This window comes from Labeo rohita, chromosome 9 (genome assembly GCF_022985175.1).
Source record: "Labeo rohita strain BAU-BD-2019 chromosome 9, IGBB_LRoh.1.0, whole genome shotgun sequence".
Taxonomy (NCBI): Eukaryota; Metazoa; Chordata; class Actinopteri; order Cypriniformes; family Cyprinidae; genus Labeo; species Labeo rohita.
Window position 1 is genome coordinate 40145313 of NC_066877.1, and position 16025 is coordinate 40161337.

The 16025-nt window shown below is 37.6% G+C and overlaps 1 protein-coding gene across 1 annotated transcript in view; it reads right to left on the minus strand.

Moving 5' to 3' along the window:
- map3k12 (mitogen-activated protein kinase kinase kinase 12) overlaps window positions 1-16025 on the minus strand; it is a 36026-nt gene extending 20001 nt beyond the window's left edge. Inside the window, exons 1-3 of the mRNA XM_051119713.1 lie at window positions 15780-16025; window positions 1955-2475; window positions 1696-1879 (exon numbers count right to left, since the gene is read on the minus strand). Coding sequence (XP_050975670.1) covers window positions 1696-1879; window positions 1955-2378 — 608 coding nt within the window. The 5' untranslated portion in view covers window positions 2379-2475; window positions 15780-16025. The remainder of the gene's footprint in view (window positions 1-1695; window positions 1880-1954; window positions 2476-15779) is intronic.

Sequence of the window (16025 nt, forward strand, 5' to 3'; positions counted from 1 at the left end):
TATAAAACATACTATATTTGCTGAAATCCCCTAAAGTAAATGAACCCTCAAAAACAACCCTGCCAAACTGTCCCTAGCAATAATTTTGATCAAACAATTAAATATATGTTTTTGTCATTTTGGACGCATCTAAAACGACATACCATTGATATTATTTAAGAAGTTGAAGTAAATATGCTACGTTAGACAACTGCCTGCTTTCAAGGACGCGCATTTAATACATGGGCAGAATGTAGTAGCTGTCCAAAACAGTTAATATAGAAGTGCACTTCAGGAAATAACAAAGTTGCATCGATGAGTTAGTACTGTGTTTGACAAAACAGAGCAAACAAAAAGAGAAAGCACAATCTGTGGCTATTATTAGCTCCCTATATAAAGCATACAGACAGAAAAAGGAGTTTTTTGTTTTTATGTCCCCACCAATGCCAAAAGCAAACTTACGCCCTTGATATTTACCCAGTTAAGTCACATCACCTGCTTTCTGGAATACATACCATAACATTTAGGCAAAAACTCTCAGAAGTAGCCTTCAATTAGGAACTGATAATGCTCACATAAATGTAATAAATATTTTTTTTTTATGTAGTAAATGTAATATCATCTTTTTGGATTTTATGAAATGTTAATTTTGTGACATGGGACAGGCAGTTTCCATTCATTTCTTCAGAGAATCTTCAGAATTGGGTGTTGATGCATCAAGTATGTTTACGGTTATAATTGAGTTACAATCCATCCGCAGGGAGTTTTTGCATAGTCAAGCTACAGTTTTAATCTGTCTAAGTATGACACATGATACGACGCATAATTAAATACTTGATTCAGATGGGTGATGGTTGATTTGCCTGTGTTGAGTTTGTTGAATATCATCTCTTGTAATGATCAGGGATCTGCAGCCACTTCTCATTGGTCATATCATAAATACTGTTCTCTAATCTTTACCTACACCATAGCCTTAACCTTGGTTTAGCATCAGCAGAACTTTATGATAGACAGTGTTATTGTTTGAAGTGGATCCATATATGATTTTTCTGAACTGAATCCATAACGGGCGACCATATGATTGAGTTGACCAGTGAAATTGGCTACAAGGTGAGGTTTGCACTTAAATGATCACGTCAGTCATTTGCTGATGAAGGCAGTGCTTATGGGCTAGCAAAAAGTTAAATATAACCATATCATCTTGTTTAGAATATAAGCCATGATTTTTTCATCTGAAATGTGCTGCAACTTATGTTCCAAAGTCACTTATACAATGCATTTAACATTAAGTGCTCAAAACATGAGCAAAGCGTACACAGCGGTTTTAGCATTGCTAACTTGACATCGCAGTCTATTCATCATCAAGCTAAAAGGCAGTCAACCAAACACAGAACAATTTCCTTGGCTCAGTTTAAGTTGTTTGTGCACATGAAGGATGATGTTTTATGCAGACATTGGGATACAGGTGAAGTACAAATGCTTGTTTACATAAAAAACAGTTTAGCAAATAAATGTTAGGCTATATCGTCAATATGGAAACAATGGGATTTGTGCCGAATGAAAGTGGCGCATGAGCCCAACACTGGTTTCTGTTTCAGTTTTGCTTCAAACAAATTTATACCTTTATAACAGCCTAACTGTTGTTTAGAATGAATGGCACTATAATATGTATAGTATTTATAATGTTTGCTGGTGTGCAGGTTGGCGTTAACTCACTTGAAGGTAATGATGTTGGGGTGTTTGAGCTTGCGCAGATGTTTGATCTCAGTCTCCTTGATGTCTCGGACTTTCTTCACAGCCACCTCCTCACCATGAAACTTGCCCAGGAAAACAGCTCCCTGCGCTCCGCTGCCCACCCACTGCAGCTCAGAGATTTCCTCGAACGGCACCTCCCAGGATTCTGAAAGAGACATTCCATTATCTCCATCCAAAAAGACGCTAAAACACCCCAACGCTCTGCGACTGCTGTACTCACCCTCCTGGCTCTGCTTGTGCTCTGTCGAGTAGGCTTTCCCGATCATCGTCCACACTGGCTTTAGGCATCCAAACAAGCCTTCCAGAAAGCCTCCTCCACCTGCCTGCAGCCGGAAGCTGTCAGACTGGTTGCGCACGGCTCCGCCTTCGGCCCCACCCTCCTGCAGCTTGAGCACGCTGTTGGAGAAGTTGGCGGGTTCGTCGCTCAGGGTGGGGCTGTTGCTGTGGGTGTGAGTCCCGCTGCCGCCCCCGACCGGGTCGATGGAGAGCACGTTACGGAGGACGCACTGGGTCGGGGTGAGTTCGGTGTCTGGCGTGCTTGCCGGCACCTCCGAATCAGGCCGACAGAAGGGGGGTTCGGAGAGGGGGGTGCTGAACCCTGAGAGGGACGGGGAAGGGGCATGTTGCTCATGGACACAAGCCATGGGGGCAGAAGGGGTGAGGGTGGCCCACTGCGTTACCCACCCTTAAGGAAAGTGGCCCTCACCACTCACTCTGTAGCACCGCTGCTCTTCAATACACCTGGAGAAAGTAATCACAACACAAGCCATAAGTACTGAGAAAAAGCATTGTAACCAACAACACAAGGAAGCATTCACCTGAGCAAACAGATTTCAGACAGGCTGCCAAGGCACCATAACTAGTGTCCTCAAAAAATGTAAGTTGGAAAAAGTAAAAAACACACATTTACAAGTTAACTCAGTCCTTCCAGCTGCTTCTTCCAACACCATTCTCTCCACCAACCGGTGGAGATCATATGAGCAGCTGAATTCTACACATTGTTATCAGTCTCCAAATTGTGTAATAAAGTACTCACAGTTAACAGTGAACAGAGCGTTACAACACCACTATTTTTTAAAAACATTTGCTTTTGTGCGATGCTACATTCACACAGCAAGGTAAGTCCAATATGGTCTTAATTTTATGCCACAAATCTGTGCATGCCAACAGGATATCTTGAGTGCACAAAAAGGTGTTTTGTATGTGTGTGTTAAGACCAGTGTTGAGGAAAGTTACTTTTAAAAGTAATGCATTACAATTTTGCGTTACTCCCTGGAAAAGTGACTAATTACGTTACTTAAATTACTTTTTATGGAAAGTAATGCATTACGTTACTTTTGTGTTACTTTTTAAATGTGGGCAGGGCTTGCTTCTTTGTTCTTAATATGAAACAATTCTAATTCCTTTTACACCAAAAGTGAAATGAATTCACCTCAGGCTGAAAGAAAAGTACATTTATGCAGGAGATCACTCTTCATCTATAAAAAAAAAATGAAGCACAAATGTTAGTTTATCTAAAGTAATTTTTGCTTATTAGTATGGTTGAATTGCATCATCGAAGGTCAGCAGCAAAGACACTGGTTAATAAAATGGGATTAAATGCATAAAGAATATTTGTTTTATTTAACATATTTAATTATTGCAGGGTTGCGTCATATTCTGAGTTTGCATTTCACTGTTTTTATTCATTTTGAGGAATACTGAATCTGTTTTTTGTGAGTGAGATGAAGTAATGCATGTCACATTTAGTCTAGAATACAGTAACATCATGTTTACTCACAATTTTCCGACAGGAGACTTGTCAATAAATCAATAAATGGGGAAAAAAAGTAACTGGCGTTACTTATTTGAAAAAGTAACTCAATTTCAAAAGTAATTCGTTACTTTACTAGTTACTTAAAAAAAGTTAAAAGTTAAGTTACCCTCTGCACTGGTTAAGACTGGGCAATTTTTCGGATTTTATCGATTAAATTGAATTTAATGTTTTGCCACTATTTTATTTTTTAGAAACCAAGAAATCACGATTTTGAACAGAAATATTACTAAACGTTAGAATTATACACTTTGACAATACAGCAGTGATAACATTAAAGAGAAAGAAAGATCCAACCGCATGTCAGCGCACGTAATTAACTGCTCACATGACGCTCATGTGATGCGCTTATATCGCTAGGCGCCATTCACACAGAATGCACTTTGACAGAACGCGTGTTGACAAAGATGTGATGCGGGCGGAATAGGGAATAGAAAAAACATGTAACAAGATGGGAGTGAAGTGAACTTCTTTTATATTAAGCGCCACGTTTTTAGAATGCTGTTTCACAGAATAAACAAAAAAGAGGCACAATCGAATAAAAAAAGCCTTTAAAGAACTACTACTGTGTCTGATATTTCATGTTTGCATCATGGTGACAGGCTGAAACCTGCTGTTCATCATTTTTACAGTAATAGTTAACAATAGTCTACTGGTGTTGCAGTGGGGGGAAAATTATTTTAACAGTGACAGAATAACAACAAAAAATCCAGAAAAATGCATTTCCAAAAGGTTGAATGAAATAAATATTTGATCCCCTATCAGTCAGCAAGATTTCTGGCTCCCAGGTGTCTTTTATACATGTACTGAGCTGAGATTAGGGGCACTCTCTTAAAATCTTCTCCAGAGAAGCAATCAATCAGATTCCAAACTCTCCACCACGGGCAAGACTAAAGAGCTGTCCAAGGATGTCAGGGACAAGATTGTAGACCTACACAAGGCTGGAATGGGCTACAAGACCATCACCAGGCAGCTTGGTGAGAAGGTGACAACAGTTGGTGCCATTATTCTCAATTGGAAGAAAGACAAAATAACTGTAAATCTTCCTCGGTCTGGGGCTCCATGCAAGATCTCACCTTGTGAAACTTTAATGATCATGAGAACGATGTGGAATCAGCCCAGAACTACACAAGAGGATCTTGTCAATGATCTCAAGGCAGCTGGGATCATAGTCACCGAGAAAACAATTGGTAACACACTACACCATGAAGGACTGAAAACCTGCAGCACCCACAAGGTCCCCCTGCTCAAGAAAGTGCCATAGCCACGAGTGGCCTAACCAGTCTCCAGACCTTAATCCCATAGAAAATCTATGGAGGGAGCTGAAGGTTCCTTAAGGTGACCTTAATGACTTGGAGAGGATCTGCAAAAAGGAGTGGGACAAAATCTCAAACCTGGTGGCCAACTACAAGAACGGTCTGACCTCTGTGATTGTCAACAAGGGTTTTGCCACCAACTACTAAGTCATGTTTTGCGAAGGGGTCAAATTATTTCACGCATCAAAATGCTATTTATAATGCAATTTATGACTTTTTTTTTAAATGCATTTTCCTGGATTTTTTTTGTTGTTGTTGTTGTTAATCTGTCTCTCACTGTTCAAATAAACCAACCGTTAAAATTATAGACTGATACAGATACATATAAAATCAGCAGGGGATCAAATATTTTTTTTTCCCCAATGTATACCTTCCGTCATTTTGAATTTGAGTTACCTTGACTTTTAAAACAACATTTTCCTCGTATTATTTCTGAACATATAATATGTATGAGACAAGTTTGTACAATATGTAGTTGTAGTTCATGCATCTTTTGTGTAAAGTCATTTGTTTGACATTTACATCATGTTGACAATTTCATATATAGTGCATTTGGAATAGAATTTTCTTTAACTAGAGGGTTAATAAAGAACAAGTTACTTGAAACAAATTGTAGTTACATTTTCATGTTGACTCATTAAAAATCGTAAAAAATTGAGAGTCAGTCAAACATTCTGAAAAAAAAAAAAAAGATTTTAATTTTTTGCCATATCGCCCAGCCCTAGCATGTGAAATTTAAAGAAGTATTATTTTGCAAAGAAAATCAAGAAATCAAGAAGAAAAATTTGAACATGGAAAAGGTTTATCTGGGTGAGCTGATGTTCACATTTTGATACAATTCCAGCTTCCTTATGTGGAAGTAAGTCTATGGATTAGACTTCCGATTCATAAGCCACCATAGGGAAATAACGAGAAGAATAACAACAGTGTTGGGGAAAGTTACTTTTAAAAGTAATGCATTACAATATTGAGTTACTCCCTAAAAAAAAAACGAATTACGTTTTTTTATGGAAAGTAATGCGTTACGTTACTTTTGCGTTACTTTTCTATTTTTGGCAAATGTAAAAGCCTTTTCATGTCTGTACAGCAGACCACAGAAGAAAAAAATATCAACTCTTCAGCAATATAAAAAAAAAGAAAACAAATATTAGATTGATTATCTTGAGTAATTTTTGCTTTTTAGTATGGTTGAATTGGATCATTGAAGGTCGGCAGCAAAGACATCGGTTAATAAAATGGTATTAAATGCATAAAGGATATTTGTATTATTTAACATTAAATTATTGCAGGTTTGCGTCAATATTCTGAGTTGAATTTCACTATTTTTATTCATTTTGAGGAATACTGAATCTGTTTTTTGTGTGTGAGATGAATTAATGCATGTTCACATTCATTCTAAAACTAATATCTTACAACCGATTTCTCTCAACATGGGAAAAGGAGAGCTTTTAATCAATAAATGGGAGGAAAAGTAACTGGCGTCACTTATTTGAAAAGTAACTCAGATATTTTCTTGTCAATTAAAAAGTAATTTGCTACTTTACTAGTTACTTAAACTGTGAATGACATGAATTAAAAACTACAAACTACAAATTTAAATATGCTGATTTTATATAAACAGTTTTTTTTACTTATTGCAAAATATGCATATATTCCAGTAGTTTGAGAGCATAGGGAAACTGACTCTACATTATTTGCTTCATATGAGCTGGTGGAACTAAAGAGCTCTTCTGACCTGATTTGCTCGTAGCAATTCTTTGATTGGTGGAGAACTCACTCCAGAATCTTGGGTAATGTAGTTTCTCACCAGGAAATCGCCTGTTAAACGCAAGCTTAAAAAACTTTTTTAACAATAAGTTCTAACAAGTTTAAATGATGTAAGCTGCTGGATTCAACAAATGCAAATACCATTGATTAACAACTACACGGCTCACAGCAGGGCTGTCTTTAAAAGGTTATCATTAAAAACAAATGCCCCTTTGAGGAAAATGAATGGGATTTTACTTCTGGAAGGGGATTTTTATGTAATTATTTATTTATTTTTATTCATAACATCTTCAAAACAACCATTATTACTTCAGACAGATAAACCTGGGCAACATGCCCAGAATGATTCTTTGTCAAACAAAGCACTGCTTTACAAATTACGCATGTGTGAAATACTTTTTGTGCTCAAAATATCCCATTGCACACAAAGAACTGAGGCAGAAAAATGACGGCATAGTCCATGACAAGACCAGCACAACATATGCAGATAAATGATGTCCTTAAATATTATTTTACCTTAAGGACACTTTATTTGACTCAGACTATTACATTGAACTTTGACAGGGCTGCATCGACACTACAGCCTGTTTCACACTGCACCTTTGACTTGTTGCGGAACAGAGTAACAGCTCCACACAGAAAATGATGCTATTTCTGTGATACAACCTTAAATATCATCTTTAATAGCAAACATATACATGAGGGAGATGATGCATTTACTGTACATCACAACAGTAAAGAGTGTTGCTTCAGTAGTCTACTTTCTTATTTTTCATTTTTTCCATTTTTTATTTATTATCTCCTGATGCTTTCATTTTCTAGAGTTGGGCATAAGCCACGTGGCAAAAATAGGCACTATCTATCCACTCAGTGCTGCTTATGGAGCTCTTCTGCTCACGCTGCCAGTGGAAAGACTGCAAATATGGACACCTGACTGAAATGTTTTTGCTCACAGTTTATGTGTGATCTATAGGGCTATAGGCAGCAGTTTTCCACCCTGCATAGCACATCTTGGATGGCTCTCATATCAGCCGTGAGCTTGAAGTGGGAACAGTTGTGTCTTGTATTGTGAGTGTTTGGTGAAGAGAGAAATAAAAGACGTCATTTCCTCTTTATCTTTAAGAAAAATGTAATGACAGCACAGAGCAGCATCCATTAATCCATTAGCTGTTCTTACAATAGCAATAGCATAACATAACTACATATGTTGAAAATCTGACAGTTGTCCAGAAGACAATCATTGACACCCTTCACAAGGAGGGTAAGACACAAACATTCATTGCCAAAGAAGCTGGCTGTTCACAGAGTGCTGTATCCAAGTATGTTAACAGAAAGTTGAGTGGAAGGAAAAAGTGTGGAAGAAAAAGATGCACAACCAACCGAAAGAAACCGCAGACATGAGAGGCTTGTCAAGCAAAATTGATTCAAGAATTTGGGTGAACTTCACAAGGAATGGACTGAGGCTGGGGTCAAGGCATCAAGAGCCACCAAACATCCATTGACACAGACGTGTCAAGGAATTTGGCTACAGTTGTCGTATTCCTCTTGTTAAGCCACTCCTGAACCACAGACAACGTCAGAGGCGTCTTACCTGAACTAAGGAGAAGAAGAAATGGACTGTTGCCCAGTGGTCCAAAGTCCTCTTTTCAGATGAGAACAAGTTTTGTATTTCATTTGGAATCCTCACTGCCCAAGTTGCTTGATGTCCAGTGTTAAGTTTCCACAGACTGTGATGATTTGGGGTGCAATGTCATCTGCTGGTGTTGGTCCACTGTGTTTTTTACAAGAAATTTTAGAGCACTTCATGCTTCCTTTTGCTGACCAGCTTTTCAAAGATGCTGATTTCATTTTCCAGCAGGATTTGGCACCTGCCCACACTGCCAAAAGCACCAAAAGTTGGTTAAATGACCATGGTGTTGGTTTGCTCGACTGGCCAGCAAACTCACCAGACCTGAACCCCATAGAGAATCTATGGGGTATTGTCAAGAGGAAAATGAGAAACAAGAGACCAAAAAATGCAGATGAGCTGAAGGCCACTGTCAAATAAACCTGGGCTTCCAAACCACCTCAGCAGTGCCACAGACTGATCACCCCTACCAAGTATTGAGTACATATAAAGTAAATGAATATACTTTCCAGAAGGCCAACAATTCACTAAAAATGTTTTTTTTATTGGTCTTATGAAGTATTCTAATTTGTTGAGAGTGAATTGGTGGGGTTTTGTTAAATGTGAGCAAAATCATCATAAATGGTAATATGATGTCCTTGTAGTGAGCATCAGATGATCAGTTGCTCACTTTCATTTGGAACCTTTGGTTTGGCTTTCAAGGGTGCAAAATTCGCACAAGGTCTAGGAGCCTCTACTGATCATCTGATGATACAAATCAGTAGGGATGCAACAATACAGTTAGTCCACGGTTCAATACGCACCTTGGTTTTTAACCACGGTTTTCGGTTTGGTTCGGTTCTGATATCCTGCCACTTCAGTGTGGGTTTTTTTTTGGAAGAAATTAACAAAATACTCCTGTAAACCAATGTACACTAGAAAAACGTGGTTTAGTATATGTCTGCTTATTTTTTCTTATGAGAGAGGTTTTTTTTTTTTTTTTTTGATTTTTACGCAAAATAGAATGGGTTTCATTCATACTGGTAAAGTCACATATGCGTCAAAGAAGTATCACTGATTACGTTCCGTTCTAGCTTCTCTAATATGGATAAAAGCATCATTATTGCTGTAACTTATTAAAAACAAAATATAACGTTAAACGCTTTGAATGACGAAATGTAAGGACAATAAACACTCGTCTGCAATAATATATGGTTTTTCTGTGTTCTTCAAGCCATCTCGGGTATTTTTATTAGCCACTGATAATCGGCATACATTGAATATGAGTAGAATTCATTGTCTGCCTCATTCTGTGATGAGAATCCACATCAGATCACATAAAGAAGTTATTTCAAACACTTGACTGATGTTGTGAATTAAAAACAAGTTATAATGTTTTTTATAACATTTGTTTTTATAACTTTTGTTGGACAACAGGTTTAGAAAGGCTTATCATTGCATTAGAATGGAAGATGCTCTGCGTGTGTTGCTTTTTCAAATATAAGCGGGGAAGCGTTCGCTCATTTCAGCACGTGAAATTGCGGGCACACATACAGCAAATTCCGAGAGAAATAAAATAAGGACGTTATTTAAATGTAAAAACGAAAAACCGCAATTCACAAGCGTGTATTGAACCGTGGATGTCGTACTGAACGGTTCGATATTATATTGAGTAATATGACATCCCTACAAATCAGGACTGAGAAGCACTGGATCGTGGGACTCAGTGACCCAAAAACTGATCAGACAAGCAGCCGCAGTTATGAGCCGATGATCCTAATGTTAAAATGACCAAATACTGGCCAGTGAATCTGCCTGATATTTCTGTGTATTGTTACTTAACACAAATGATATTTCTCTAATTGATAAGAAAAATAGTGATGACCAGCAGGATTTTCAGGGCCAGCACATCCTACAGATCAATGGTTCTCAATGTTCTCTCTGAATCAACACTGCAGGGCCTCTATCCCATATTGTACTGGTGATTTCTTCTGTTATGACACTTCGGCTGCATATTATTATTGAAAAAGATAATAAATTCAAGACAGATTTAAACCTTCAGCTTTTTTTGCAAACACTGCAGATTTAAGCTATACTTTATAACCCCACACTTTGCTAAATTATAACTTTTTTAAACAAAATCAAACAGCTCCTGAATTCTTCACTGCAGTCATTTTTTACAATTTAAAAGTACTGACACTGCTCAATTATATGGTCACTTAAATAAACAAGCACAAGTCAACCTGCAATTCCAAACAAGACCACACGGAGACGCCAAAGACGATTAGCCAGCCGCATTGACCTGACCGTTTATAGATACTACATGCAGATCCATTCAGAATCATCAAACACAGCAAAACACTAGAGATGCACTGATTGCAATTTTTTTTTTTTTTTTTTTTTTGGCCAATGGGGATTTCCAATTTTTTTGTAAGTGTGAACTATAGTTGACAGCATATACAAACAAAAGTCTATACTTTTTTTTCAGTGCAAAAATTATTTACATAATACATGAAATTATTAAACATTACAATTCCCCCAATCTGGACTAAGTTACAGATATTCTCTCACTTAAACAACCCTCAAAATAAAGTGCTCTGTGACAAGAAAGAGATAGAAATAACAATTAACTAAAAATGAGTTGCCATATATAACAAAACAGATGTCATTTCCCACTATGTTTATAAATAGGCATTGTTTTAGCCTTATTAAATGTGACATCTTTCACATCAAATTCATACATTGTCATTTAATTCAGTTACAATAATAAGAAACTGTAGAGTAACTCAACTGTTGCTGTCACCATTCAAATTAAATCAGTATTAACAAACTCCATCTTTCCACTACAGAGGAAACAGAAGCTGCACCTGAAGTGGCATTAGATGTATTTACACAGACCGTTCAATGAAGCTGAGGTGACATACATCCATTTACACCACAAAATTGCAAATAGGGATGGGCGATATCTTATCGTTTGCGATTTAGCGGTAAAAATTTTCCCCACATTAAGAATTAGTCTACCCACGATAATAACGATAAAGTCCACAGTAGCACATGTTCGTTACAGTTTTGCAAGTGTATGAGCCTGTTTACAAACACGTCCAACAAAGATATAATTTATTGACATGCTTTTTCTCTGAATTAACTTTATAACATAGTCAAGTGTTTGAAATAACCTTTTACAATCAGACGTGAAAAAGTTGCTTATCTAAATTATATATTAGAAATATATATATAATTTTTTGTTACTGCAGTATGCATCTATAACTTTTTCTTTGTGTGCTTTTGTACTCATTTGTTTTGATTTCTGCACAAGTCTCTCTCACACACCCACTCTGGTTGCACAAACCTCATCTGGCACAACATAGGCTAAATTTATTATCAGTCCTGTTCACACTGAATGCAATAAAAAAATAAAAATAAAATCTCTTCTTCACTCAACATACTGACCGGCCAGGCTGATTATGCAGAAAATCGTCTAATTCCGGTTCCTGGCCGGTTGAATAAAAAAGAAACGTGGCTTCATATCACAGAATGAGGCTATAATCATACTATTTTATAGTATTATAAAAGCTATGTCAATTAGCATTGCATTATAAATATACTTTATCCTTATAAAAATAACCAAGATTGCTTGAAGAACACAGACATATTGCAGCAATTGTACATTTATTGTCAAGTTTCCTCAGTTAAAATTTCTCTATCTGCGCTTTATTCAGCTACAGCGATACCTCGATTAGAGATTTCCTTGAGCGTTGTCAGTACTATTACTTCTGCTATAAAGCATATGTGGAGTTTCTGCACAAGGGCACCCTCTGGCTTTCCGTGAATTAAACAGTCATTACATTGTACATGTGTACTCAGTTATGCTCTATTTTGGGTAAAAGTAGGAAAGATAACAGGATTCCCTGAATTATCGTCAATGATATTGTTCTTGCAATAATACCAGAAATTATCGTGATAAATTTTTAAGCCCATATCGCCCATCCCTAACTGCAAATGCATAAAGAATTTTATAAGATAAAATGTTTCAAAGTCACAGAAACGGTGCAGCGGCAAATGCCCAGAATCTAGAACCCAAGCTGGTCCGGTGCGTAGATCCAAATAAACATGGAGCAAGCAAACAATTAAGATATATGCCTGGCATGTAACCGTGTGCGGATCTTAATTGTTTGCTTGCTCGATAAGATTAATGTTTTAAATATTTTTTAAACATACAAATATAAAAATGCTGGAAAAATGCAATGATGCTTTTAAAAATCACCAGCAGGTGGTGGCAAATGACTGTTTGACATTTATACAGTTTTTCTTTGACTAGAGCTATTTTTGTCAGCAAAACAGAGCAAAAACAGTCAATACTGTGTCTAAAATGTAAGTCACTTAATATTAACTTCTTGTTTATTGAACTACTACGGAATAAAATCAATGTCACATTGCAATCATGTTGATATTTAGGGAAACATGTTGGTTGTGTAAAGTTGCTTACCTAAATCATATATTAGAAATATATATATATATATATATATATATATATATATATATATATATATAATTTTTTGTTACTGCAGTATGCATCTGTAACTTTTTCTGTGTGTGCTTTTGTGCTCATTTGTTTTGATTTCTGCACAGTCTCTCACGCTCACTCACTCAGGCTGCACAAACCTCATCTGGCACAACATAGGCTAAATTTATTATCAGTCCCGTCTACTTGACCCAGGCAAGCGTTAATCAAGCCCTGTGGTGGTTCCACCATGGTTTACTTTGACCCTACACATATTATAAATTACGAACTTTGTGTCTTCTTCACTCGACATACTGACCGGCCGGGCTGATTATGCAGAAAATTGTCTAATTCCGGTCCCTGGCCGGTTGAATGAAAAATAAAACCATTCTTTAAGTGTGGATACTGAGCAGTTTGTGTCTCTTAGGGTTATATGTAGTATCATGATACAAAATACTGGTGATGCCGCTATATTTTTTAAACGGTAGCATGGTCAATATGGTATTACCATAAGTAATGTTGTATGTGTTGCAGTACATCATTTAAAGCAAATGCAAAACATTACAAGAGAGTCTTTGAGTGCTGCAACCTCCCTGCTGTGCCTTGTGTAGTAAATGCTGTGTAGAATTCACACCTTAAATAGTGAGTGTTTCCCAACTCTGCACTTCATTTTACTAATTAGAAGCACAAAGATCACTTTTCTACTTCATAATATCTTTCTATAAGAATGTATTCTGTCAGTGCATCAGTTACTCTTTTTTTAAAAATCTATTTTCTGGCATTTTTGCCTTTATTGTGACAGGACAGATCAGAATTGACAGGAAGCAAAGGTGGGGGTATTCAGGAAAGGTCCTCAAGTTGGGAATCGAACACGGGTCGCCCGTAGCACAATGGCACTTTATGTCAGCGATTGTGATTTTATACAACAGTTCAAGTTAATATTAAATGGCATTTTAGACACAACATTGTCAATACTGACGATATTTTGCTCTTTTTCACAGACGGTGATAGTTCTAAACAAAGCAGAACTGTTGTGCCTCTCCGAGCAACATACAGCAGTGTTCTGTTTTGTTTCTGAATGAACCTGTGTTTTTGAACAAATCAGGCAAATCAATGATTCACTGAGCCATTCATAAAAACAGTCACTTGGATCGTTACTGAATGAATCAGCTCTTTTGAACGAATCAGTTAAATAAATGATTTAATGACTCAGTCATTAAGAGCTGTGGAGGCCCTCTAGTGGGCTGTGGGCCCCCTGGTTGAGAACCACTGCTTTAGGTGGTGGAGTTGGGGCCCCATGAGGAGATGTGCATAAAATAGTCTTAATATAACAACAGACACGAGAATGTTTTTTGTTCGGGCTATACTGAATTTGTGCAGTGCAGAAGATAGTGCCAACTCTAAAAAAAACATTAAGTAAAAGATAAGCTCTTTTTTTATTATCAAACAACTAATAACTTAAAATCTGACCCTGGACTACAAAACCAGTCGTAAGTAGCACAGGCATATTTGTAGCAATAGCCAATACATTGTATGGGTAAAAATTATCGATTTTTCTTTCATGCCAAACAATCATAAAGATATTAAATAAAGATGATGTTCCATGAAGATATTTTGTAAATTTCCTACCATAAATATATCAAAACTTAATTTTTGATTAGGAATATGCATTGCTTTATTTATTTTCTCAGTATTTTTTTTTTTTTTTTTTTTTTTTTTGACCCCTTAAGATTCCAGATTTTCAAATAGTTGTATATCGGCCAAATATTGTCCTATCCTAACATTGATGAATCCTAACCATACATCAATGGAAAGCTTATCGGTTGAGCTTTCAGATGATGTAGAAATTATAAATCAATTTCAAAAATTGGTTTTGTGGTCCTGGGTCCCAAATGACAATCTCTGAAAAGCTTGCTAAAAGATGACTGTGTTTAACACACTATCGGAGATAAGAGTCGGAGATAAGAGTTATCATGTGTTCTCAGGAATAATTTGAGCAAAGACTTCAAACGTGAGCAATTCGTCTGCACATCAGTAAAAAAAAAAACTTACCTATAGCAATCTATAAGGGGTCTTTTGTTATATTTTTAGGCATTGTGTTTCTGTGTAAGCCCTGGTTTATTTTGTTTACAATGTTATTGTTCCACTACTTTTTGTTTACACTGATTTTGTTGGACTAGATAGATGTTCTACATGGTTAAGTGGGTAGTTCACACTGAAGTTATAAATATTAAGCTAGAACAATTTCAAACCATTTTTCTAATTCGACAATATATCTGTTATACACAGAAGTTTGACCTCATATTAAACATTTTCTAATTCGTTGTCACAGTACTATTTAGGTGGACTGTTCAACCTGAACATGCACTTCTATATTTATATACATTCACGGACATGTTATTTGTCATTTACCCACAATCCCACAGGCTGGCCCTGCGTACTGCAACGCCAGTGCCAGCAATAACATTACCGAATCTATTGTATAACTGCATGAAATACGTTCTGAATATGAGCGTGTCCTACGAAAAACGCTGCACTTCTGCTCGCTCCTCCGTGCGAACCGACGCTCGCGCTCGCGTCACGTCGCTCTCTGCACAATATGACAAAATTGCATAACAAACACACGCGTTCTTACGGCGCGCGTGCGCTCCACAACGACACGACTCTTTACGCGCGTCGTGTAATTACACTATTATGCGTGTACAATCAAAAGCTTCCCACAAACGCGCTCGTGGAAGCGCAGTGAACGGACGCGTTCTTTCAGATGTGATGTCATTGGCGTCAATGGCGCGTGTGAACGCGTCGAGCCGAGGAGCCGCGTAAAGTACCGCAACGAGTGAAGAGAGGATGCGCTCCCAGCATCAAACACACACAAACACTGCACGGCTACACACACCACACACACACGCATACACACATCACATCTCTCCCGCTGGCGTTTAAAGCCGCTTTTCGTGCCTCGCGCGCTCTCCACGGCTGCCCCGAGCGAGGCGTCGCGGAGAAGCTCGCTTCATATTTGGGCTGTAGATGATCAAGCAGTACCGTATCTCTGGAGGATGCTGTTGTCGCGTTGTCAAGTGACGGGTGGGATCCGATGTTGTCCTCTCGGTTCCGCGGTAAATGCTGTCTCTCAGCGCGTTCTCCTCTATCCTCGTGCGCGCGTGCTTTTCTCTAGGGTCGACGTGATTTCATCCGGTCCGGATCGAGCCCCATCGGCTGAATTGCGTGATCACGGATTCGGGTCCATTAGTCGAGCGGAAGGAGCTGTTTCTCCTCTACGGTGCTGAA